This window comes from Schistocerca gregaria, chromosome 2 (assembly GCF_023897955.1).
Source record: "Schistocerca gregaria isolate iqSchGreg1 chromosome 2, iqSchGreg1.2, whole genome shotgun sequence".
NCBI lineage: Eukaryota > Metazoa > Arthropoda > Insecta > Orthoptera > Acrididae > Schistocerca > Schistocerca gregaria.
The window spans coordinates 689,207,826-689,233,133 of NC_064921.1; the positions used below are offsets into that span (position 1 = coordinate 689,207,826).

The 25,308-nt window shown below is 42.3% G+C and overlaps 1 protein-coding gene across 3 annotated transcripts in view; it reads left to right on the forward strand.

The window, feature by feature from the left end:
• The window catches only part of LOC126334771 (probable multidrug resistance-associated protein lethal(2)03659), a 257,707-nt gene that overhangs the window by 197,258 nt on the left and 35,141 nt on the right, over window positions 1-25,308 (forward strand). For all 3 annotated transcript variants that reach the window (XM_049997352.1, XM_049997353.1, XM_049997354.1), the window contains 8 exons: window positions 3,155-3,265; window positions 3,411-3,749; window positions 5,478-5,764; window positions 6,106-6,289; window positions 18,848-19,000; window positions 19,253-19,452; window positions 24,854-25,125; window positions 25,204-25,283. In XM_049997352.1, the coding sequence (XP_049853309.1) occupies window positions 3,155-3,265; window positions 3,411-3,749; window positions 5,478-5,764; window positions 6,106-6,289; window positions 18,848-19,000; window positions 19,253-19,452; window positions 24,854-25,125; window positions 25,204-25,283 (1,626 nt within the window). The remainder of the gene's footprint in view (window positions 1-3,154; window positions 3,266-3,410; window positions 3,750-5,477; window positions 5,765-6,105; window positions 6,290-18,847; window positions 19,001-19,252; window positions 19,453-24,853; window positions 25,126-25,203; window positions 25,284-25,308) is intronic.

Here is a 25,308-nt window from a genome sequence, read left to right on the forward strand (position 1 = left end):
GCACAGTGGAAATATTGTTAGTGGTTGGTAGATGTTACATGGATGAAACCATGTAGTGATGTCACTATCCTTCAATTGGATATTGAGGAGCCCTGGGTGAAACGAATTGGGGAGACGGTGTTGAGGTTCTGAAGGATTGTGGATAGGGTGTCTTCATCCTTGTTACAGATCATGAAGATGTGATCAGTGAGTTTGAACCAGGCGAGGGGTTTGGGATTCTGGTTTGTTAAGAAGGATCCTCTATGTGGGACATGAATAGGTTGGCATAATATGGTGTCATGTGGATGCCCAGTGCTGCACCACAGATTTATTTGTAGGTGATGCCTCCAGAGAAATGGTTAGTTAGAAGTCCATGAGTAAGTGTGGGTGGGGATTTAGTTGGTCACGGGTACCAGGAAGATGATTGTATGTTTAAGGTAAGTCAGTCAGGCATTGGGGAAGGTAGTGTTCAGTAATGCCGAGGCATGGGCGGTGGGGATGTCAGTGCTGAATGAGGTGACATCAACAGTGATGAGCAGGACATGGGGTAGTAAAGGAACAGAAACTGTGCAAAGTTAGTGTAGGAAAAAGGTTGATTGCTTTCTTATTGGAAGGTAGGGTATTGGTACTAGGGAGAAGGTACTGGTTCACGAGAGTAGATATTCTCTCAGTGGAGACACAGTAATTGGCCATACTGAGGCATAGTGCATGTTCAGTAGTATGGACTTCAGGAAGCATTTAGAAGTAGTAGTGGAGGGAGTGGTGGGGATGACTTCAGACATGGGACTAAGGGTTTGATAGAGATTTTTGGTGTAGTGTCAATGTGGTGGGATTTGTATGTGGATGTATTGGGAGCCTTTGTTGGTAAGTGGGATTATAAGATTGGGACCAATTTTTAGGTCATGGATTGCAGTTATCTTTGTGGATCTAAGGTTGTTTTACATGTTGAGGGATTTGTGGAATAATGTTGAGGAAAGGTCTGGGATTAGGACATTCTGGAAAGTTAACTTGGTGATTTGAGGGTGGGGGTTAAGTACACTATTGGTTTAATCTTGAGTCTGATTGATAGGGCTGGTGGCAAGAAAGTTTTTCCACTGTAAGGACTGGAAGTGCAAAAGTTTTTAATAAGTTCAAAATGATGTAATTTGGGTCTGGGCAAAAAGGTAGGGCCTTCAGGAAGGACTGATATTTCTGTGGACTGAAGTTCTTAGAAGCAGGCTCATGACTGTGTCTCAGGTCTGTTTAGGTTCTGCATTCTGTTTGATGGTGGAAGTGAGTGTCTTAGGGTGCAGTAAATGTAGTAGGTCTGTGAGGCAAGGAGTTTTGGCTGTGAGTGGCCTTACGGGGGGTTTGATGGAGGCTCTTGCAGAAGTTGTGGGTAGTTATAGTCCAAGGCAGGAGTAGGTGTTGAACAGGTTGGAGTTTTTTGATGTGGCTCTTTGCACACTGTTTTAGTTCCTGGAGAACAATAGTTTTTCCGGGAAATGAGATGCAGAAACTGCAGAGCAGGAGAATTTTATGGATGGTGAGGAGGCATTACAAGCAGATGAAGGCATAATTTATATGGTTTTCTAGAACTAATTTGGTGACAGCTGTGGGCTGACAGAATATGAACAGACATACGGACACACTGGAAGAAGGGGTTGCAGCTGGAGACAGGTAATTTTCATGGTCTTGGCATTTGGAAGGAGGGAGGCAACAACACAAGAACAGTATTTGAGACTGGGTTATTGCTAGGAATAGGAAAAATTATCTGTTATATTTCACAATATTATTATTGTTCCATCCTGGACTTTCCATTGTTTTATACGAAAGACAATGAGTAACAGAAATGTGAATGTATGTTCTTTCCTTGAAGGTCACAAAGTTTACACTGAAACGATATAAATAATGTTCTGTCGAAATGAGATTGCTTTTTGTGAAGCGTATGTATTAAGAAGTAGAAGTAGAAGTTCCTGTCCTCAGGAACTGATCCATATAGACTTTCCAGTAACTTGAATACGCATGTTATCTGAAGCATCTGGGTTAGCAAGTTGGGGAAGAGAATGTGTGTTTCATAATTGGTTGTGTGCTTTCACAGATCGTGGAAAACACATCATTTCCACAACAAAATAATTGCATCTTCAAATTTTTACTTCATGCATAATGAAAAACAAATTAGTTCATAGGGGGGTATACAGTTAATGCTTTGAATTTTTTTTGGATGAGTTGTGGTCATTACATATTAAAAACAATATCTGCATAATTCCTGATACACCTAAACAGATTTAACGTATACTTCCCCTAAAACAACTCGGAGCTCTGCGTTTTTCAGAATATTTCTGACATGCATAGTTGTAAAGACTCAAAAATTGTTGTTAGTATTCTGAAATTTTGGAAGATATAGATCTGACAGCCATGGTTAGTCTTTCCAGAGATATTTAGTGAACCATAAGACCTTGTAATTGAAGCATGAAGCTTTATGATCCACCAGATGGTCTTGACAGTACCACTTGGCTGAATAGCTGAGAAGAGTTCAAAATAATCATACAGGGATAATGAAAAAAGTCGAAGGCATTCACATTTTCTGGGAAAAACGACATTCCAGTGAAGGAAATTGGTTATTACATATTATAAACCTGTGATTATTTTGTCCAAAATAAACATAAGTTCATAAGTGTTAACATGTATGTGTTTTTCCTGCTTCTTCTTCATGAGTTGTTTTGTTTGTGGTTCACTATTTTAGTTCTCAGTTTAAAATTTATCATTCATTTAAAGATAATCACTAGGCTTCTCCAATGCCATAAACATAATGTAGATAGATATATTATTCTACTTCACTTATATTTCACCTCTCTTCAGTACCTGGAATACTGATTTTTTAATTTTCCCTGAATGATTATTTTGAACTCTTCTCAGCTATTCAGCCAAGTGGTAGTGTCAAGACCATCTGGTGGATGATGCCATCCAGCTGAATACTTCAGAACAGTTCAAAAAATTAGTCTTTTCATTGATCGGGCAAGTTAACACTAAATATGTTCATAATGAAACAATTATGTACAAGACATACTTATGTGAAGTGGAAAAACTGGAGGGTAAGTGATGCAATGGACATTATTTATTATCATTTTCAGTTTTGTCACTTTCTCAGATTGTGATAAGTATGTGCAGTGAAAGTAGACATTTTATGTTGCAGGTTTTTGTTATGACATCATATTATAACATCCTGAGACAGACAATGACAGTTTTCTTTCCACAAGGAATCTCCCAAGTGGCTGAAGGCATGGTGTCAATAAAAAGATTACAGGTATGGTATTTCTTCAGCACAGCATATTTTTTCTTACTTTTAGTTTCTAAAGTAAGGTTGCTTATTGCCCTGCGATGATCCTTACTTACCCTCCCTTCTCTCTCTGAATTAAATTTCTACGTGAAATTCTTTCCTCTATTCACAGAAATTTCTTCTGTATGAGGAAACAACAATTCATCAGCCAAAGATGAGGATGTCTGTCAAAACTGATGAAAATCATAAAGATACTCTGCCAGTTAAAACAAAACAAGTAGCAGATGGTGTTGAAGGCAATGGTGTGGCTTTAGACTGTATTAAGTCTCAGAATGAGATGAATGACAAATCTTGTGAAAAAGTAAATTCTGCTCCATCTGGTGGAATAATTCTGGAAAAAGCTACAGCTAAGTGGACCTCAGCTGCTAATGAGAATACATTGACAGATATATCTTTGTCACTGCATCCAGGCCAGTTGATTGCGATAATAGGTCCTGTAGGGGCTGGAAAGGTAAGTTATCTCCTATATGCTTCCACTTTCTATTAAGTTATAACTGTTTAACATTTCTCTTGAACCAATTCCTGCCACCTTTTTGATGGCGACTGCTAGTGGGTAGCTTTTTTTCCCTCCTCCTTTGTTCTAAATTACTGGAACTTAATACCATTTTATAGATGATCAGGGTTCTTCTTGCAACAGATCACGGAAAAATGGTAACAGAGCTGACGAAAGGGTTGATATGAGTGTTGTCGTAATGTTTGAAAAAAAATGTAGTTGGTTGGAGGGGGGGAGTCAACGGAGAATTGTTATAGGACAAGTTAATAAAACTTTATGGAACCCATAAATATTAGTGACCTGAATTTATATCCATTGTAGTGGATTCAAAAGAGGTATATTATTAGAGATAATTTGATTTCAAGCTCTGCTCTCCTTAACTAATATGTTCCAGAAGTGCCAAATATTGGCTTCATGAGGTGCTGTAGCACTCCAGACAATAAAAACACCCATCAATAAAATATGAACTACAGTTGTATAGCATAACCAAATTGTAGTTCCAGCTTAAGTGAGCTGATAAGTGTATTTACACTCAGGTAAATTAAGAAAATTAAATTATGGTCTGATATTTACTTTGGTGGCAATCTTATTTTACTATACTACTCTATGTTGTTTAGAGAAGAGAGAGAGTGGAAAAAAAAAGTGTTCACATGGCTTAGCAGATTTGCAGTAGTTCATCTTTTCAAATGTAAAAGATATGAATGAAAAGGCAGTACTCATTTTTATAACATAGCTTTATTTAATCACTACCAAATACTTTTGGTTATTTCCTGTTTCCTTTACTGTGGAATTCTTTAACTTCGTTGTTCTGAAGACTCCTCTAGTCAGTTGGGACTGGTTGTATGACAAAATGTATTCAGTGTTGCCCTGCTGTCACTTTTCCCAGTTACTGTTCTTGTTCAGAATACTACACTGATAGTATTCATATTAGCATCATACATACAGCACATTTAGCACTACGGGCATATCAAGCAAATAAATATACATATGTGCGTATCTACTAAGTAATAAATAGATCCTGGAAATGTGTGACAAATACTGAGTCTTGCACAGTTCCATAGTTTACTTGTCACACAATGTACAAATCAGCATCCCTAGTAACAGCAGAATTTATCAAAGAAAGCGGCTTCACTTTCTATTTACTGTCATGATTTATACGATATGTTACAGGGTTAATATGGCTTCTCTTTATCTTACATCTGATATGTGGTGATATCATGTCAACCCAAGCTGTGTAAAAATCATGCTACAAGACATTTCATCCCCTGCCTCCTGGTACAGTACTTCACAAATTTGGATCTTGTTGAGAAGTCTGCACCCTGCACTGAAACATAAGTGTTTCATTCTTAGTAATTGTACTGAATGTCATTGACTGCAAGCCAAGACACTTCATTTAGTTAACATTATAGTTGGTTACTATGCTAGAGGAAAACCTACGTTCTCTCTTGTAGTATCAGAGTAGTGTGATAGCTCCTAAACTTACAGTATGTTGTATTGCTGTCGAGATTCTCTGAAGAGGTGATACATAATCAAATAAAATACAAAACTTAACTTAGTCTTTATGATTGCTTTTAGCCATCGTCTCAGTATAGTTAATGTAAACTGTCTGTCTCAAATACTTAAATACTCAGTTACCTCACTTTTTAAAAACATATTTAAATTGTTGTCAATTTGCATCTCTTGCAGACTTCACTATTACACGTAATTCTTAGAGAGCTGGAACTGTCAAGTGGTACACTTAAAGTCAATGGGAGTGTTTCCTATGCATCACAGGAACCCTGGATGTTTGCAGGTTCTGTGAGACAAAATATTCTTTTTGGCCAGCCATATGTTCGTGAAAGATACAACCATGTTGTGAATGTTTGTGCACTGAAGCGTGATTTCCAGCTCCTTCCTTATGGGGACAAAACTATAGTTGGTGAAAGAGGAGTTTCCCTCAGTGGTGGACAGAGAGCACGTGTCAATCTTGCAAGGTAAGTTTAGTTATTGAACTAATATTCTTGATGCTTGAATTGTGGCCTGCAGTTAGTATCATTATGCAGTATAAATTGTGTTCTGAACGAAGGCAGAATAATTTGAGTTTTGATGTATTTTTATTTGTACGCTTTCATATTGTGTACACATTACAACGTGAAAATTAACATTAAAGTTAATCAAAATTTGATTTAGGTTGACATTGTTCTTACTACTGCTCTGAAATGCCCTTTAGTAGTCCGTGGGAAAGATCATGCCATAGTCTTAGTTTTGTAGTTAATAATGTAAAATGGCCATGATGATAATGCAATTTGTAACTTTGCATCTCTTTATTTTCCAGAGCCATTTACAAGAATGCAGACATTTATCTTCTAGATGATCCCTTATCAGCTGTCGACACACACGTTGGGAAACATTTGTTCGAAGATTGCATAACAGAACATCTCAAAGACAAAGCCAGGATTCTTGTAACACATCAGCTACAGTACCTGAAACATGTTGATAAAATTGTCATCCTGAATAATGTAATTATCAGTAGTTGCTGCTCAAAATATGATTTTCAGATATTTTTATTTTAATGGTTTATTTGTGCAGTAAAAAATAATCAGTGTTCCTTAAACTATTTATGCTGGCATTCTGTTGAATTTCTTTGCAGATGCTATGACCCTCTTATAGCCATCTTAAAAGTGCAAAATGACTGCCAAAAACTAGGTGCCAAATGTAATAAAGGATAACATACTGACAGGAAACAAATTGTAGCACCAAAAAATACTTACTGTAAAATAATGAAATTTCCAGAATACATTTGTCTAGATAACATATTTAAGTGATCAACACTGCAAGATCACAGAATAATGTAAGTGTGAGATAAGCCATTGCAAATGTGACATGCTGGTACATTAATAACCGGTGTAACCGCCAGAATGTTGAATACAAGCATGCAAACATACAAGCTTTGTGTAGTACAGGTGCTGGATATCAGATTGTGAGGAGTAGTTCCATGCTTTTTGCACTTGGTCAGTCAATACAGGGATCGTTAATACTGAAACTTCCTGGCAGATTAAAACTGTGTGCCCGACCGAGACTCGAATTCGGGACCTTTGCCTTTCGCGGGCAAGTGCTCTACCAACTGAGCTACCGAAGCACGACTCACGCCCGCTACTCACAGCTTTACTTCTGCCAGTATCCGTCTCCTACCTTCCAAACTTTACAGAAGCTCTTCTCTCTCTCCCTCCCCCTCCCCCTCCCTCCCTCCCCCCCTCCCTCCCTCCCCCCTCCCTCTCTCTCTCTCTCTCTCTCTCTCTCTCTCTCTCTCTCTCTCTCTCTCTCTCCCTCCCCCTCCCCCTCTCCCTCTCCCTCTCCCCTTTTTGGTACTTCCCTTCTAGGATGTTTTCAGTCTCCATCCTTTGTTTATGACTTGTCGCCTGAGATCCGTGTAATTTTTATCCATTAATATTATCTATTCCTGACAGTCTACTGTTAATATCCATCTGTCATATCCAGCTGGGCATTACATAAATCACCTAGATGCGTTTCATCTTTGAAGACTTGCCCCCAGGGGGCTCGCGGTCCTTTCGTGAGTACGTGCGTGGCGAGCACGGGGCCCCGAGCTATTGCAGCCTTCCTTCTTTTTCCGGGCTGCATTTCCTTTCCCTTCCCCTCCTTTCCTGTCCATCATCCTTCCCTCCGACCTCTCCTCTCCCTCTCTTGGTGTCCCTCCTTATGTTGGCCCTGCTATTCTCCTGGTTCTGTTGACCTTGCAATTCGGCCTTGTTCTGTAATTCCTTCATCCTTTTGGTATTCTCTGGTCCCCTCTGGGGTTTGACCTCCATCACTAAATTTTCGTCCGTAGTGTGAGCCATTTGGGGAAGAGCACCTTACCTAGTGTCTCCGGCGTGTGCCATCATCATTGATTCCATCGTTTCCTTTACGTCGTTGTTTGACACTAGAGTCCATAGCCAGCACGGTAGCCAGCCCGTGTGGTGGGGTCGCTATGTACCCTTTTGATTGAGCCCCCTGAAAACACAGGGATCACACGTCTGATACCTGAGCTGTGACCTCCTCATGTAAGCCTAGGAGTGGTTGCTTGTCGTCCTGGAGCATCGGAACTCCCAGCAATGGCCGCCGTGCCAGACGGCCCTTGCTGTGGCTGGGTGGCACCCATGAGGAGAGCCCCTGATCGGAGTGGGTGGTATCAGGGCGGACACTATGCTCATGAAACGCATAAGAGTCCACAACTCTGGCCGTTCTCCGGCCGTCTCTTTGACTGGAAAAGATTCTTCACGTGCTGCTTCCTCTGCCCCTTCCGCCTTCCCTTCCGTGGCTACCCCCTGGGAGGAGGGCCAGGCTCGTCGGCTGGGGGCGAAACCTTTCCCTCGCTATCTGGTTTGCGCCAGAACTGATGGGGATACTTTTACTCATACAAAACCCATGTTTTTTGTTGAACACATCGAAGACAAGTTTGGCGAGGTGGACTCTATCAGCAAGATGCGGTCTGGGTCGCTGTTGATTAAAACTGCTTCAGCTACCCAGTCTGCAGCTCTCCGTGCCTGTACCCATCTTGGTACGATTCCTGTGTCAATTACCCCACACCAGTCCTTGAACATGGTGCAAGGTGTAATTTTCCATAGAGACCTCCTCCTTCAATCTGATGAGGAACTTCGGGACAATCTAAGCCGGCGGGGGGTTCACTTTGTTCGGCGGGTTCAGAGGGGTCCGAAGGACAACCGCGTTGACACTGGTGCCTTTATCTTGGCCTTTGAAGGGGACACCCTCCCTGAGAAGGTCAAGATTATGGTCTATCGGTGTGACGTGAAGCCATACATCCCACCACCTATGCGATGTTTCAAGTGTTTGCGTTTTGGCCACATGTCTTCGCGCTGTTCGCAGGCCCCCCTCTGTGGTGACTGTGGACATCCGTTCCATGAGGCAAGTTCCTGTGTTCCCCCTCCTGTGTGCGTAAATTGTCGTGGGAATCATTCTTCACGGTCACTGGATTGCCCAGTGTATCAGAAAGAGAAAAACATACAGGAGTATAAGACTCTTGATCGTCTCACCTATACCGAGGCCCGTAAAAAGTATACACGCCGTCATCCAGTGACCCTGACAACTAGTTATGCTTCAGTAGTATCTTCACCCCCTCCTCCTCATTCCTTACCCCAGTCCCGAACCCCTTTCCTCCCCCCTCCCCCTGCGGTTCCCACACCATCCCCTCCGGGCACCGCTTCTCCCCGGCTGGAGAAGTGTCCTGCTTCTTCGGCGTCTGCCGGTCATGGGCGCCCCTCGCGGGATCCCCCTTCCCGGCACCTTCCAGGCCAAAGGTCTGCTGCCACGCGGCCACCACGAGAACCACGGTCTGCGGGCCCCCAGATCGCCCGCTCTCTTTCTGTTCCCGATCTTGCTGTGGCTGGCTCCATTTTGTTGCACAGCCCTCCACGATCCCAAACAGAAAGAAAGAAGAAGCACAAGTCCCGGGACAAGAAGTCTCTGGTGTCGCCCGAGGTCTCGTCCCCATCTTCACAACCTGACTCTGACCTGTTATTCATGGATGTCGCCCCTCCTTGTCGGTGACGGGTGGTGACCCACCGGCATGACTGACATTAGCCTGTTCACCCCCCAATTGACTCATCGTTCTTTGGCTATCCAATGGAACTGTAATGGCTATTACCGTCACCTACCGGAGTTGCAATTCCTTCTTTCGTTTTACTCTGCGGCTTGTGTGGTTCTCCAAGAAACTCATTTTACTGATGGTCACTCACCAACCCTCCGTGGCTTCCGTGCTTTCTGTCGAAATCGGGTCGGCCCCCTACGGGCGTCTGGCGGAGTTTGCACGTTGGTCCGAACGGACATTGCCAGCACGTGGATTCCTCTCCAAACTACATTGGAAGCAGTTGCTGTTAGGATCCACCTGGACTCTGGGGTCACAATTTGCAATCTGTATCTCCCTCCTGACAGAACTCCTACACCTGCCTCCTTAAGTGCCCTCCTTCAGCAACTTCCTCCTCCCTTCCTTATACTTGGCGATTTTAATGCACATCATCCCTTGTGGGGCAGTGCATTTCCATCTAGTCGGGGTCATCTCATTGACCAGGTTATTACCGACCACGACTTGTGCCTTCTTAACGGTGGCTCCCCTACCCATTTCAGTGCCGCTCATGGTAGCTTTTCTGCCATTGATCTTTCTCTCTCTTCTCCCTCCCTCCTCCCTTCCCTAAAATGGTCACCGCACGACGACCTTTGCGATAGTGACCACTTCCCGTTGATTCTCTCGCTCCCTTCCCGCTCCCCCATGGACAGATCACCTCGTTGGTCCTTCCAACGTGCCAATTGGCCTCTGTATACTGCACAGGTCGTTTTTTCTCCCTCATTGTCGGATGGTATTGATGATGTCATACGTGACATGTCTGACGTGATTGTTCACGTTGCTAGCCTTGCTATCCCGCGCTCATCTGGACCATTTCGCCGCCGGCAGGTCCCTTGGTGGAGTTCGGACATTGCCGTTGCCATCCGTGATCGCCGTCGAGCTTTGCAACATCTTAAGAGGCATCCATCCGTTGCCAATCTTATTACCTTTAAACGCCTTCGCGCAAAAGCCCGTTACTTAATCAAACGGAGCAAACGGATGTGTTGGGAACGCTTTGTTTCTTCCCTCGGTTCTGCTGTCCCTCTGTCGCGGGTATGGGCTACACTTCGCTCTCTCCAAGGTTGCCATCGGCAGTCTACCCTCCCGGGTCTTCACCTCCCGGATGGCCTTTGCACGGACCCGTTGATTCTCGCGGAACACCTTGCGACCCATTTTGCAACAGCGTCGGCATCAGCCTCCTATCCGGCTGCTTTCCTTCCCCAGAAACAGCGGGCCGAAGCTTCCGCCTTATGTTTTACCCCCAGCCAGTCAGAATCATACAACGACGCTTTTACTGAATGGGAACTTCTTTCCGCACTCTCCTCTTCTCATGATACGGCCCCTGGCCCAGACTCCATTCATAACCAACTGCTTCAACATCTCAGTGCTCCACAACAGCGACATCTTCTCCGGGTATTAAACCGTATTTGGCTCCAGGGTGACTTCCCTTCTCAATGGAGGGATAGCATCGTGGTTCCCGTCATTAAGCCTTGTAAGAACCCCCTGTTCGTCGACAGCTATCGGCCAATTAGTCTGACGAACGTTGTTTGTAAGTTACTTGAACGGATGGTAGCCCGTCGGCTCACTTGGGTCCTCGAATCTCGGCGTCTGTTGTCCCCTTACCAGTGTGGCTTCCGAGAGGGACGGTCTCCGATCGATCATTTACTTCGCTTGGAATCCGCAGTTCGGCAGGCCTTTTCCCAGCGCCGCCATTTGGTTGCTGTATTTTTCGACCTTCGCAAGGCCTATGATACGGCTTGGCGCCATCATATCTTACTTACACTTCATGAGTGGGGTCTTCGGGGCCCACTCCCGATTTTTATCCGCCAGTTCTTGTTTCATCGTTCGTTTAGGGTTAGGGTTGGTACAGTTTTAAGTTCTCCGCGAACCCAGGAGAATGGCATCCCTCAGGGTTCCGTATTGAGTGTACTTCTGTTCCTCATTGCTATAGATGGACTTGTGGCCTCCGTCGGTCCTTTGGTCACTCCTGCTCTGTATGTGGATGATTTCTGCATTTGGGTTAGTTCCTCTTCGATGGCCGCTGCAGAGCGGCAGCTCCAGGGTGCTATACGGCGTGCCTCTGCATGGACCATCTCACACGGATTTCAGTTTTCTCCTTTAAAATCGCGAGTGGCCCACTTTTGTCGCCGTGTGACAGTCCACCCCGATCCAGAGCTCTATCTCAATGCACAATGATTACCTGTGGTCCCACAGTTTCGTTTCCTTGGCCTTCTTTTCGACAACAAGCTCACTTGGCTGCCTCATATCAGATGCCTGAAGATAGGATGTTTCCGTAAACTAAACGTCCTTCGCTTCCTTGCCCACACCTCTTGGGGTGCTGACCGTTCCACTCTCCTCCACCTTTATCGGGCCTTAGTGTTGTCTCGCTTGGACTATGGTTGTCAAGTTTACGGTTCAGCTGCCCCTTCTACATTGCGCCTCTTGGATCCGGTCCACCATCGTGGTATCCGTTTGGCCATCGGTGCCTTCCCGACTAGCCCTGTTGATAGTCTCCTGGTTGAGGCTGGGATCCCCCCCCCCCTTTCCGTTCGGCGCTCCCAGCTTCTGGTTTCGTATGCAATCGCTGTCCGTTCCTCTCCCACTCATCCTTCCTATTCTATCCTGTTCCCTGCCCAAGGAAGTCGCCCACCTGACTCCCGTCCTCGGGCGGGTTTACCGGTTGGGCTCCGCCTAGCGTCTCTTCGCCGTGATTTTCAGCTTCCTTCCTTTTCCTGTATCCCACGTTCCCTCCCCAACACACCTCCTTGGTTAGTTCCTCGGCCCCGAGTTCGGATGGATCTCTGCCGAGGTCCGAAAGATTCCGTTCCCCCGATGGTGTTCCGTTGTTTTTTCCGCCGCATTTTATCTGAGTTTCGGGATGCTGTTGTTTTTTACACTGATGGCTCTAAATCTGCTGATCGTGTGGGCTATGCCTTCACCTCCTCTGTAGGCATGGAAAATCATCTCCTGCCAAATGCATGTGGGGTGTTCACTGCGGAATTGATGGCGGTCTCCCGGGCCCTGGCCTTTATTAAACAGTCCAAGCTCAATCGCGTTTTGTTATGTACAGACTCAATGAGTGGCCTTCAGGCACTTGACCAGTGTTTCTCCCGTCATCCCTTGGTCTCCTCCATCCATGACCATCTCGCTGATCTCCACCATGCTGCTTGTTCTGTTAGCTTCCTTTGGGTCCCTGGCCATGTGGGCATCCAAGGAAATGAGCTTGCTGATCGTTTGGCTGGGGGAGAAGTCACTTATCCCCCATTCCCTGTCACCCCTCCTGTGGCGGATTTACGGCTTCATCTCAAATCCCACTTTGCGCAATCATGGGCCACGTCCTGGGAGGCTACCTCCTTGTCTAATAAACTTCGTGCGATTAAGGTGACACCTGTCCCATGGCGTTCTTCCTTACGCCTCTCGCGAAAGGACTCAACCACCCTCTGTCGTCTTCGCATCGGCCATACCAGGCTGACCCATGGTTTTCTTTTGCGTGGTGAGCCACCCCCACTTTGTGGTTGTGGAGCTTTCCAGTCAGTGGCCCACATTTTGGTGGAATGCCCCCTTCTTTTAGCTCTGCGTACTAAGTACAGACTTCCCTGCACTTTACCCTTAATATTAGCAGACGATTCCTGGATGGTTGAACTGGTTCTCAGTTTCCTCCGTGAAAGTGGTTTTTATTCTCAGTTTTAAGGATTTTCATCTCCCTCTGGAGTAGGGGCAGGGCGGTGAGGGTTGGGATGTCTCCCACTGTAGGCTGTGCTTGGAGATTCCTGACTCCCATCCATGGCCATGTTCCTTCTTTTTTCCCTTTTACTGTTTTTTATCGCCTTTTAGGTTTGTTTAATCCCTTCTACAATCCGCCCTTTTACACTCTGGCAGTTGAATGCTTTTAAATAGCATGTGGTCTTGCTTGTACTGCATCACAGGTGGGATATTTCCTCTCTTGAGGTTGCCCATTTACTGACTTCCCTCCTTGTGTTTTTATCATTGACGACACAACTGCACTTTTTTAGCCTTTTACCTTTTACCTTTTACCTTTTACCGTTTTTGACTCTTCTGAGCTGTCCCTCTGTCGGAACTGACCGCCTTTGTAACAAGGGACTGATGACCTTGCTGTTTGGTCCCTTCAACCCCAATCAACCAACCAACCAACCAACTTTAAAGACTTACAAAGTCATTAAAATCATGTGAACTTTCCTTCAGAATTTAACTTTCTTTGTGCCTAATGAAGTCACCTCTCATATTCTACAAAGTAGTAAAACTTCTTACTTGTATGTTTTACTGTACTCCTCCTCTTACAAGTAAAAACCTTAAATTTGATTGTAAATTAGTTTCACTAAATTTTGTGACTAGACCATCATGGTGCATGCTGTTAGGAATGACATGGTGTAATGTGCTGTCAGCAGAGATAAATTTAATCATTATACTTGATATATGATGACAGTTTCTAGTGAACTTCTAACCAAACAGTTGTTGTTGTTGTTGTTGTTGTTGTCTTCAGTCCTGAAACTGGTTTGATGCAGCTCTCCGTGCTACTCTATCCTGTGCAAGCTGCTACATCTCGCAATACCTACTGCAACCTACATCCTTCTGAATCTGCTTGGTGTATTCATCTCGTGGTCTCCCTCTACAATTTTTATCCTCCACGCTGCCCTCCAATACTAAATTTGTGATCCCTTGATGCCTCAAAAACGTATCCTACCAACCGATCACTTCTTCTAGTCAAGTTGTGCCACAAACTTCTCTTCTCCCCAATCCTATTCAATACCTCCTCATTTGTTATGTGGTCTATCAACCTTATCTTCAGCATTCTTCTGTAACACCACATTTCGAAAGCTTCTATTCTCTTCTTGTCCAAACTATTTATCGTCCATGTTTCACTTCCATACATGGCTACACTCCAAACAAATACTTTCAGAAATGACTTCCTGATACATAAATCTATATTCAATGTTAACAAATTTCTCTTCTTCAGAAACACTTTCCTTGCCATTGCCAGTCTACATTTTATATCCTCTCTACTTCGACCATCATCAGTTATTTTACTTCCCAAATAGCAAAACTCCTTTACTTCTTTAAGTGTCTCATTTCCTAATCTAATTCTCTCAGCATCACCTAATTTAATTTGACTACATTCCATTATCCTCGTTTTGCTTTTGTTGATGTTCATCTTATATCCTCCTTTCAAGACACTGTCCATTCAGTTCAACTGCTCTTCCAAGTCCTTTGCTGTCTCTGACAGAATTACAATGCCATCGACGAACCTCAAAGTTTTTACTTCTTCTCCATGAATTTTAATACCTACTCCAAATTTTTCTTTTGTTTCCTTTACTGCTTGCTCAATATACAGATTGAATAACATTGGGGAGAGGCTACAAACCTGTCTCACTCCTTTCCCAACCACTGCTTCCCTTTCATGCCCCTCGACTCGTATGACTGCCATCTGGTTTCTGTACAAATTGTAAATAGCCTTTCACTCCCTGTATTTTACACCTGCCACCTTCAGAATTTAAAAGAGAGTATTCCAGTCAACATTGTCAAAAGCTTTCTCTAAGTCTACAAATGCTAGAAACGTAAGTTTGCCTTTCCTTAAACTAGCTTCTAAGATAAGTCGTAGGGTCAGTATTGCCTCACGTGTTCCAACATTTCTATGGAATCCAAACTGATCTTCCCCGAGGTCGGCTTCTACTTGTTTTTCCATTTGTCTGTAAAGAATTCGCGTTAGTGTTTTGCAGCTGTGACTTATTAAACTGATAGTTTGGTAGTTTTCACATCTGTCAGCACCTGCTTTCTTTGGGATTGGAATTATTATATTCTTCTTGAAGTCTGAGGGTATTTCGCCTGTCTCATACATCTTGCTCACCAGCTGGTAGAGTTTTGTCATGACTGGCTCTCTCAAGGAATGTTGTCTACTCCAGGGGCCTTGTTTTGACTCGGGTCTTTCAGTGCTCTGTCAAACTCTTCACGCAGTATCGTATCTCCCATTTCATCTTCATCTACATCCTCTTCCATTTCCATCATATTGTCCTCAAGTACATCGCCCTTGTATAAACCTTCTACAGGGTGTTTCAAAAATCACCGGTATATTTGAAACGGCAATACAAACTAAACGAGCAGCGATAGAAATACACCGTTTGTTACAATATGCTTGGGACAACAGTACATTTTCAGGCAGACAAACTTTCGAAATTACAGTAGTTACAACTGTCAACAACACATGGCGCTGCGGTCTGGGCAACTGTATGGTACGATATTTTCCACATATCCAGCATGCATAGTAATAATATGGCGTAGTCTCTGAATGAAATTACCCGAAACCTTTGACAACGTGTCTGACGGAATGGCTTCACATGCAGATGAGATGTACTGCTTCAGCTGTTCAATTGTTTCTGGATTCTGGCGGTACACCTGGTCTTTCAAGTGTCCCCACAGAAAGAAGTCACAAGGGTTCATGTCTGGCGAATAGGGAGGCTAATCCACACCGCCTCCTGTATGTTTCGGATAGCCCAAAGCAATCACACGATCATTGAAATATTCATTCAGGAAATTAAAGACATCAGCTGTGCGATACGGCCGGGCACCATCTTACATAAACCACGAGGTGTTCGCAGTGTCGTCTAAGGTAGTTTCTACCGCCACAAATTCACGAAGAATGTCCAGAGAGCGTCATGCAGTAATCGTTTCGGATCTGAAAAATGGGCCAATGATTCCTTTGGAAGAAATGGTGGCCCAGACCAGTACTTTTTGAGGATGCAGGGATGATGGGACTGCAACGTGGGGCTTTTCGGTTCCCCATATGCGCCAGTTCTGTTTACTGATGAGGCCGTCCAGGTAAAAATAAGCTTCGTCAGTAAACCTAATGCTGCCCATATGCATATCACCGTCATCAATCCTGTGCACTATATCGTTAGCGAATGTCTCTCGTGCAGCAATGGTAGCGGCGCTGAGGGGTTGCTGCGTTTGAATTTTGTATGGATAGAGGTGTAAACTCTGGCGCATGAGACGATACGTGGACGTTGGCGTCATTTGGACCGCAGCTGCAACATGGCGAATGGAAACCCGAGGCCGCTGTTGGATCACCTGCTGCACTAGCTGCGTGCTGCCCTCTGTGGTTGCCATACGCAGTCACCCTACCTTTCCAGCACGTTCATCCGTCAAGTTCCCAGTCCGTTGTAATTTTTCAAACAGATCCTCTATTGTATCGCTTTTCGGTCCTTTGGTTACATTAAACCTCCGTTGAAAACTTCGTCTTGTTGCAACAACACTGTGTTCTAGGCGGTGGAATTCCAACACCAGAAAAATCCTCTGTTCCAAGGAATAAACCATGTTGTCCACAGCACACTTGCACGTTGTGAACAGCACACGCTTACAGCAGAAAGACGATGTACAGAATGGCGCACCCACAGATTGCGTTGTCTTCTATATCTTTCACATCACTTGCAGCGCCGTCTGTTGTTGAAAATTGTAACTACTGTAATTTTGTCCACCTGAAAATGTACTGTTGTCCCAAGCATATTGCAACAAACGGTGTATTTCTATCGCTGCTCGTTTAGTTTTTATTGCAGTTTCAAATATATCGGTGATTTTTGAAACACCCTGTATATACTCCTTCCACCTTTCTGCCTTCCCTTCTTTGCTTAGAACTGGGTAGCCATCTGAGCTCTTGATATTCATACAAGTGGTTCTCTTCTCTCCAAAGCTCTCTTTAATTTTCCTGTAGGCAGTATCTATCTTACCCCTAGCGAGATAAGCCTCTACATCCTTAAATTTGTTCTCTAGCCGTCCCTGCTTAGCCATTTTGCACTTCCTGTCGATCTCATTTTTGAGACGTTTGTATTCCTTTGTGCCTGCTTCATTTACTGCATTTTTATATTTTCTCCTTTCATTAATTAAATTCAATATTTCTTCTGTTACCCAAGGATTTCTAGCAGCCCCGTCTTTTTACCTACTTTATCCTCTTCTGCCTTCACTACTTCATCCCTCAGAGCTTCCCATTCTTCTTCTACTGTGTTTCTTTCCCCCATTCCTGTCAATTGTTCCCTTATGCTCTCCCTGAAACTCTGTACAACCTCTGGTTCTTTCAGTTTATCCAGGTCCCATGCCCTTAAATTGCCACTTTTTTTTTGTTGTTTCTTCAGTTTTAATCTACAGGTCACAACCAATAGATTGTGGTCAGAGTCCACATCTGCCCCTGGAAATGTCTTACAATTTAAAACCTGGTTCCTAAATCTGTCTTACCATTATATAATCTACCTGATACCTTTTAGTATCTCCAGGGTTCTTTCATGATTCTTAAACCAAGTGTTAGCTATGATTGTTATGCTCTGTGCAAAATTCTACCAGACAGCTTCCTCTTTCATTTCTTAGCACCAATCCATAATCACCTACTATGTTTCCTTCTTCCCCTTTTCCTATTGACGAATTCCAGTCACCCATGACTATTAAATTTTCGTGTCCCTTCACTACCTGAATAATTTCTTTTATCTCCTCATACATTTCATCAATTTCTTCATCTGCAGAGCTAGTTGGCATATAAACTTATACTACTGTAGTAGGCATGGGCTTTGTGTCTATCTTGGCCACAATAATGCGTTCACTATGCTGTTTGTAGTAGCTTACCTGTACTCCTATTTTTTATTCATTATTAAACCTACACGTGCATTACCCCTATTTGATTTTGTATTTATAACCCTGTATTCACCTGACCAAAAGTCTTGTTCCTCCTGCCACCGAACTTCACTAATTACCACTATATCTAACTTTAACCTAACCATTTCCCTTTTTAATTTTTCTAACCTACCTGCCCAATTAAGGGATCTGACATTCCACGCTCTGATCTGTAGAACACCAGTTTTCTTTCTCCTGATAATGACGTCCTCCTGAGTAGTCCCCGCCCGGAGATCGGAATGGGGGGCTATTTTACCTCCGGAATATTTTACCCAAGAGGACGCCATCATCATTTAATCATACAGTAAAGTTGCATGTCCTCGGGGAAAAATGACGGCCGCAGTTTCCCCTTGCTTTCAGCCGTTCGCAGTACCAGCACAGCAAGGCCGTTTTGGTTAATATTGCAAGGCCAGATCAGTCATTCATCCAGAGTGTTGCCCCTGAAACTTCTGAAAAGGCTGCTGCCCCTCTTCAGGAACCACATGTTTGTCTGGCCTCTCAACAGATAACCCTCCGTTGTGGTTGCATCTAAAATACGGCCCTCTGTATCGCTGAGGCACGCAAGTGTCCCCACCAACGGCAAGGTCTATGGTTCCTGGGGGGAGGAACCTAACAGTAGAGTTAGAAAAATAGTTATGCCAGATGTTATGTTTACTGCTTACAATTTCATTGTGTATATTTCATGATGTAAATAAGTATGTACCTGTTTCCTCTTCTACTCCCCCCCCCCCCCCCCCCCCCCCCCCATTTCCCCAATCCTACGCTGTACATAATGACTTCATTTGAATTACAGGGTCAAATAGAGGCAATGGGTACATACAGTGAACTTCAAGCCAGTGGCCTGGATTTTGCTTCTCTGCTGAAAGAAACAGAGAATGAACCTGAAGAAGACCAGTTATCTGATGACATTTCATCTCTCAAGAGTATTGCTCGTCTATCTCTTGGGGTTTGTATGAGTTGTTGTTGAATCTAGATTTTAAAATTAATATCAGTTGTCTAAAAACTTGTCCGAAGGTACTCTGATCTTTACAAAGGCTCAAGACCGATGTCTTAGTCAAACCAGTTAAGTTACTGAAAATATCTTTTATCAGAGAGTAGGTGATTTTTGAAGTTTTAAGTAAAAAGGTTCACTGTTTCATTTAAATTTAGATTATCAGTCAACCTAATTTTCTGAAACAAAGATTCTTTTCTTCTTCAGAGTGTGAACTCAGTTGATGAAACTAAGCAACAGGAGCCAGTAGAAGTGGCAGAAATGAGAACTTCAGGTCGTGTTGGAGGCCATGTTTACAAAGGATATTTCAGTGCTGGTGGCAACTGCTGTGTCATCTTCACAATGTTTTTCATGTTCTTCTTGGCACAATTTGCAGCCAGTGGTGCAGATTATTGGCTTACATACTGGTAAATATTTCACTTGCTATTTTCCATTTACTGTGCTACTTTATGTATATTGGAGGATGTAACTGAGAAGTATCTGTTGTTTTCTGGTTTCATTTGAAATATGTAATGTAACAGGGCTTTTGTTGCAGTAGGTATGTAAGTGCCTTTACATGGGAACAACATTGTACAAGCCATGAAAGTCAACTGAAATTTGAATACAAAAATATTATTAAAATTATAAAATGATAATGGAAAGAAAAATGACAAGATTATGAAAAAGGACAGATTGCTACTCACTGTAAAAGAGTATATGTTGAGTCGCAGACAGGCACACTGAAAAGACTGCTAAAGATGTGAGCTTTTGGCCAAAAATATCTTCTTCTAAAGTAGATAAAAACATCATGCACTCAAGGGACCACTGTCTTTGGCTACAGGGGCCAGGCTGTGAGTAGCTCTGCATGATGGGAGAAGCAATCTGGGTAGTGAGGGGTAAGGAAGGAGGTGGGGGTGGGAAGCCTCCTCCTTACCCACATCAACTGCAGATGCTCACAGTTTGACCTCCATCACCAGTTTAGAACAAGGCATTTTGTTTGAAAGCCACATGTTTGGCAGTCTTTTTAGTGTGCCTGCCCATGATTCAACATATCCTCTACAAGGTGAGTAGCAATCTATCCTTTTCATAATATTGTCATTATTTAATTTTGTGTTGTGTAAAAGGAAGGAAAAATCATTTATGAAGTTACAGAAACCGTATCATTGAATTATTTTGGCTAAATGTTGCCATATGCACCAATTCGTTGAGTGTGTAATCTGTAGGGAGAGATTGTTTCTTTGTTATCTTCTCTGAAGTCTTTGGTGAATGTGTAGCTTTCACAATTTAATTAACACTGTACACAAAGCTTTATGTATTTTGTTCCCCCTCAGCACAGTAGTACAAGTGAGCAGTTGGTTTTCTCATTTGTGGATTCACAAGAAGAAAATTGATCATATGTAAATTTACTTGATGCATCCACCATGAGCTTGGGCGAAGCAGAAAGATAAGAAAGAATTTGATACAGGAGTGAATATGAAACTGAGCAAAGATGTCTACTGTGATAAATTGTTTTAGGGCTGTAGTGTTTGGAGTAATTGTGGGGGAAACATATTACAACAAATTATAGATTTTAAGAGAGAAACAACAAGAAATTTGCTTCTTAACCTGTCAGTTCTTTCCTACATCATAACTTTCTTTTATTAAGAGGCAATTACGTGTTTTATTCCTGATGGAACTTCCACAGAATTGAGATAACTTATTATAGCAGACTTTTCATTGCAGTTATTGTGTTATAGAGCCTTCTGCTCAAGTTTGCACTGTGGATGTATAGTACTTGGTTCCTCAGGACAATTTATTTTAATTGCCTAAGACACCAGATTGGTGAAAAGTCTTTTGGTCAAGCCTCATATGCAACTTTTGTATTAAGTCTTAAAAATTGTATTTAATTTCCTGATGATAAAATTTGCAGAAAATTGCTAAGAAGCATCACTACCATTCGATATGTGAACAATGGAGCAACTTCTTGATATAGGTCTTGCAGACTTGTTTTAACACAGGACTGGGTGAATATTATTGGAGACTTGTTGTGAGAAAAAGGCTGCCTGTAAATTTGCTGAAACAGAATAATGATTGTATAACATATTTTGTTTTTAATGAGCCTTTTTATAATTTTTTTGAAAAGTACCAGAATTTTCCAGATGGTACAAATATTACGATAAACAAAAAGCCTTAAACCAGGCCAAATGTTTGAGTTGAAGAGGCTGTAATGTGAAGTTCAGAGTATATTGTAGAAACCTGTTAAAGTTGGGTAAAGAAGGAAACATACTTCATCATCAACAGCAGCAACTATCTGAAATTCACTACTTCGTAAACGCCTCCAGATACTTCTTTTTTCAGGCACCGCAGGCTTCAGTAACTGTACTCACAACTAACACAGGTTGAATACGTAGTGTCTACTATGCCCATTGCAGTCATCAATAAAGATTTGTGTCAACAAGTGATGTTTGTGTTTCTGGCGTGGTAGTGTCACACGTGAATAGTATCAAATGATTGCAGATGTCAAGCTTTCACATCATCTACCAGATGCATTGTGTTTTTTATATGTGCTGCTGATTTCTACATGTTGTTTATTCCTTGGTATGTCCCATGCTGTTAATTTTAGTTCTGTACTGTCTGTGGCCTTACAGTAAAAAGTTAAAACAAAAAAGGCACTTAACTGCACTCAGGGGAGGAGGAGCCATGACTTTCAGGATTCCAAGCTTTGGTTTTACTGCCTCCAATCTGTACAGGCAGTCTTAGAGGTGCTGTAAAATTTAAGCTTGCAGAGTAGGCTGGGAACTTGCCGACCAGATTGCATGTGATGTCCCACAACTTGTTACTGTCAATCCTGAAGTGAGCTGGCGAGGCTTGCGTCTGACTGATTTAATCACTTGTGGCTTCTTGAGACCTGTACCAGGCAGGTGGAGTCCCCAAAAGCAACTACTTCTCAGCCATGTAACCTCCACTGAAATGTCCATATCAGGATCCGCGCACGCACACGCACGCGCGCAACAGACCGTAGCTCCAGACGCACAATGAGATTGATATCGGTAACCCATGTAGTTAGTGGTGCCAGGGGAGTGCCATGCTGCCAAAATTAAAGCCACCATGACTGACTCACAAACAGTAGGTCCAATTTTAAGGCAGTTTTGTTTATTTGAAAGCTTGTTTAGTCAGGTTGGTTCTTAGCTATGTTCCACGAAAGTCAATTCAGCCATTTAAATTGCCTCTGCTAAAGTAAGTAAAAATGTTTTCCATCGGTGCTCTCTCCTGATATATGCTACATAATGAATAAGAGCTACACCAGGCTATGTAGTACCAGATTGTAGAACTCAAAGAGATCTAAAGACAAGTCAAGAAAAACAGATCTTTATCTTTTTATGGTTGACTAATAATGATGATACTTGTCTTTTGAAGTTGCCTGTTTCAGCACCTAAAAAGCAGAAAAAGGGTGAAGACTAAAATGTGTTGTTAGTTTGTTTTATGATTTTATTTCCACATTACTGGCAATGAAGCATTAACCATCTTCCAGAACAATGAAGTTATTTTTGTTGGTTTGCTAAAGAAATTTGGCCTTTAATTTTTCTGCAGAGGCTACCAATTTATTTGGAATGAATTGTTTCATTCTGCACTATTGGCTAGTTTCAACTATTCTTTGAATTTAAAGTGCACATTTTCATCTTCTGGCCTGTATGACATAATGACGCAATAAAGAACCAAACATGAGATAATACAGTATTGGTGCTTGAAGAAAATTGATGTGTCGAAAAGCTTTCTGAAAAGCTTAACACAAGATAGGGGCCTACTTCAATGTGAATCTGGACATACAAATGTGCACTTAAAGCCAAATCATGCATGTTAGGATAGTTTACAAAATTCTGATTCTCTTGGAGTATTCTGATGTATTGTTTCTTTTATGACATAAGATCTGTTAATACATACGAATGTATGTAAATGTTCACTTGAAGATGATTAAACTGGCATATGTGGCCAATAGTATTGAATAAAATGTTTTGTTTCAAATATATTGACACACACGCGAGACAGATAAAGTTATCAGAGCATCAGTAACAGCACCGCTGCGTTGCGGAAATATCGCTGACAGAAACAGATGTGTAAAGGCCGCATGTCAGTTAATGAGCTGAAGAATATGATCAAGAAATTAGATGGGCAGCAGGGAACTCTTTGACAAATCGTAGATGGGCAGCATTTTGTGTTTTACCATTGTAATTCCCCCCAAGGCTTAGTGTTTGCTCCTGGAGTAGAATAATCTGCTAGTTATACAGTTTCTTGGCTTCACTGATAACCTCGTTAATTTTTTTGTACCATTTGAAAAGTCATGAGAAACTTATTGTCCTTCGTTCTGGTGTATACAGGCAACTGCTCCTTTTTTTCCCCCCAGGAAATTTGTATGCCTTCTTAGCAGCTTTTTGCAGTGATGTGTGGATGAAATCCTGATTGGAAATGTTAAGTAACAGTATTTGAGAGTATGAAGCAGAATATTAGGGTTCTGTGTATTGTGGTGTCTAGTTTTGAAATGAATGTTATGCCAAGGACTGCTTTGTTATTTTGCATTCCTTATCTGCTTAGGATATGATAAAACAATTCACCTAAGTACAGTGACTCTGTATGTCCTCTCTGAACAACATGCTGCGGTGCTGCACATGGTCACGTGATGCCCCTTTGTGCATGAAGTTACAAACAGAAATGAGAGGAAAGACATATGAGCGGAGCAAGGGCTCCCTTTGTCATCGAAGCTGCCCATATGCAGTAAAGCCTGTTTTGTATGCTTTTTGCAAACTGCACAAATGAACCTGTTTCTAACAGATCGTGGGAAAATACTGCAAATGGTGGTTTGAGAAGGGTTACTTGGAAAAATAGGCAAGAGGAATTATGTTACATTTGTGAATGTATGATGATGAATTTCTGAAATCACAGAGCATCTGACTCTCATTCACAACTTAACACTTTGAGAACCAACCAACTCGACAAATTTTGGGCCCAGAAGAGAAGCCATGTTTGACATTATTTAAAATTTTACTGGCACATTTGAGTTTGATATATGTTGAAGGGTAACGTATCCCAAAAAGGATCAATGTTACATGTGAAAACTTATCTTTGCTTGTCGCCATACTATATGTATATTAATTTAAACCATTAACTTTTCCTGTTTGTGTATTGAACTACTTAACAGTGATGTTGCTATTGGCTGAATACATCATGTGTCCTGTGCTCTGAATATCTGCTGACGTTGGCTGGCGAGATCGTGTGACATGAGCTATGATCGGCTGACAAAAGTGCATCGCAGTATCAATTTCAGTGCTTCAGAAACTAATGTTCTATATTTGGTGGAATACATTTTTTTAAGTGTCTTGAAGCTCTGTGCCTGTGTATAAAACCACTATCATTCAGAGGACTGATAAGTTTTACAGCTGTGAGGGAAAGTATACTGTCCCTTAACATGTGAAAAGTGCCTTGTCACCTGGAAAAAAGTGTATTTTTAACTGGGAAAGCTTGTCTGTTTCTTTTTTCCCCCTCTGTGTATATATCCTGGTTAAAAACTAGCCTCGTCCTCCTCCTCCTCCTCCTCCTCCTCCTCCTCCTCCTTGTCCACTTATTTTATACATAGGAAAACTTTTGCCTTTTTCTTTCTTACCTTTTATAGATGTAGTAGGTTCTCATTAGTTACTGGATCAGACTTGACATAAATAGCCATTTATTACCACAAAATCAGTTTCCATCAGTGTTCTGAAATGCATTTAACCATATAAAAGCTTTAACAAGTAAGCAGCAGCAGAATTAGATATATGAAGTTTTTTTAATATTATTGGTAACTTTCTGTTTTTGCAGGACAAATGTCGAGGAGCTTCGTATGCAGAAGAACATTACTAATTCTTCTGTCAGTGAAGATAGCATGGAAATACCTGCTGACAGTACCCTTATGAGCAGGGAGATGTGCATCTATGTTTTTACCGCTGTATCTGTTGCAGTGATAATTGTATCCTTGACACGTTCATTTCTTTTCTTTATGGTATGCATGCGAGCATCTATGAATTTGCATGACCGTATGTTCGAATGCATTACCAGAGCAAGAATGTACTTCTTCAACACAAATACATCTGGTAAGACATTGTTTCATTGCTTTATGATTATAAAATTAAGAGATTCCACAAAATTTTCTAGATGTTCTTTTATTGCAGGTCGAATATTGAACAGATTTTCAAAGGACATGGGCTGTATTGATGAAATGCTGCCACAAGCAATGATTGATACACTACAGGTGCAGTATTTTATGTTTTTGTGTG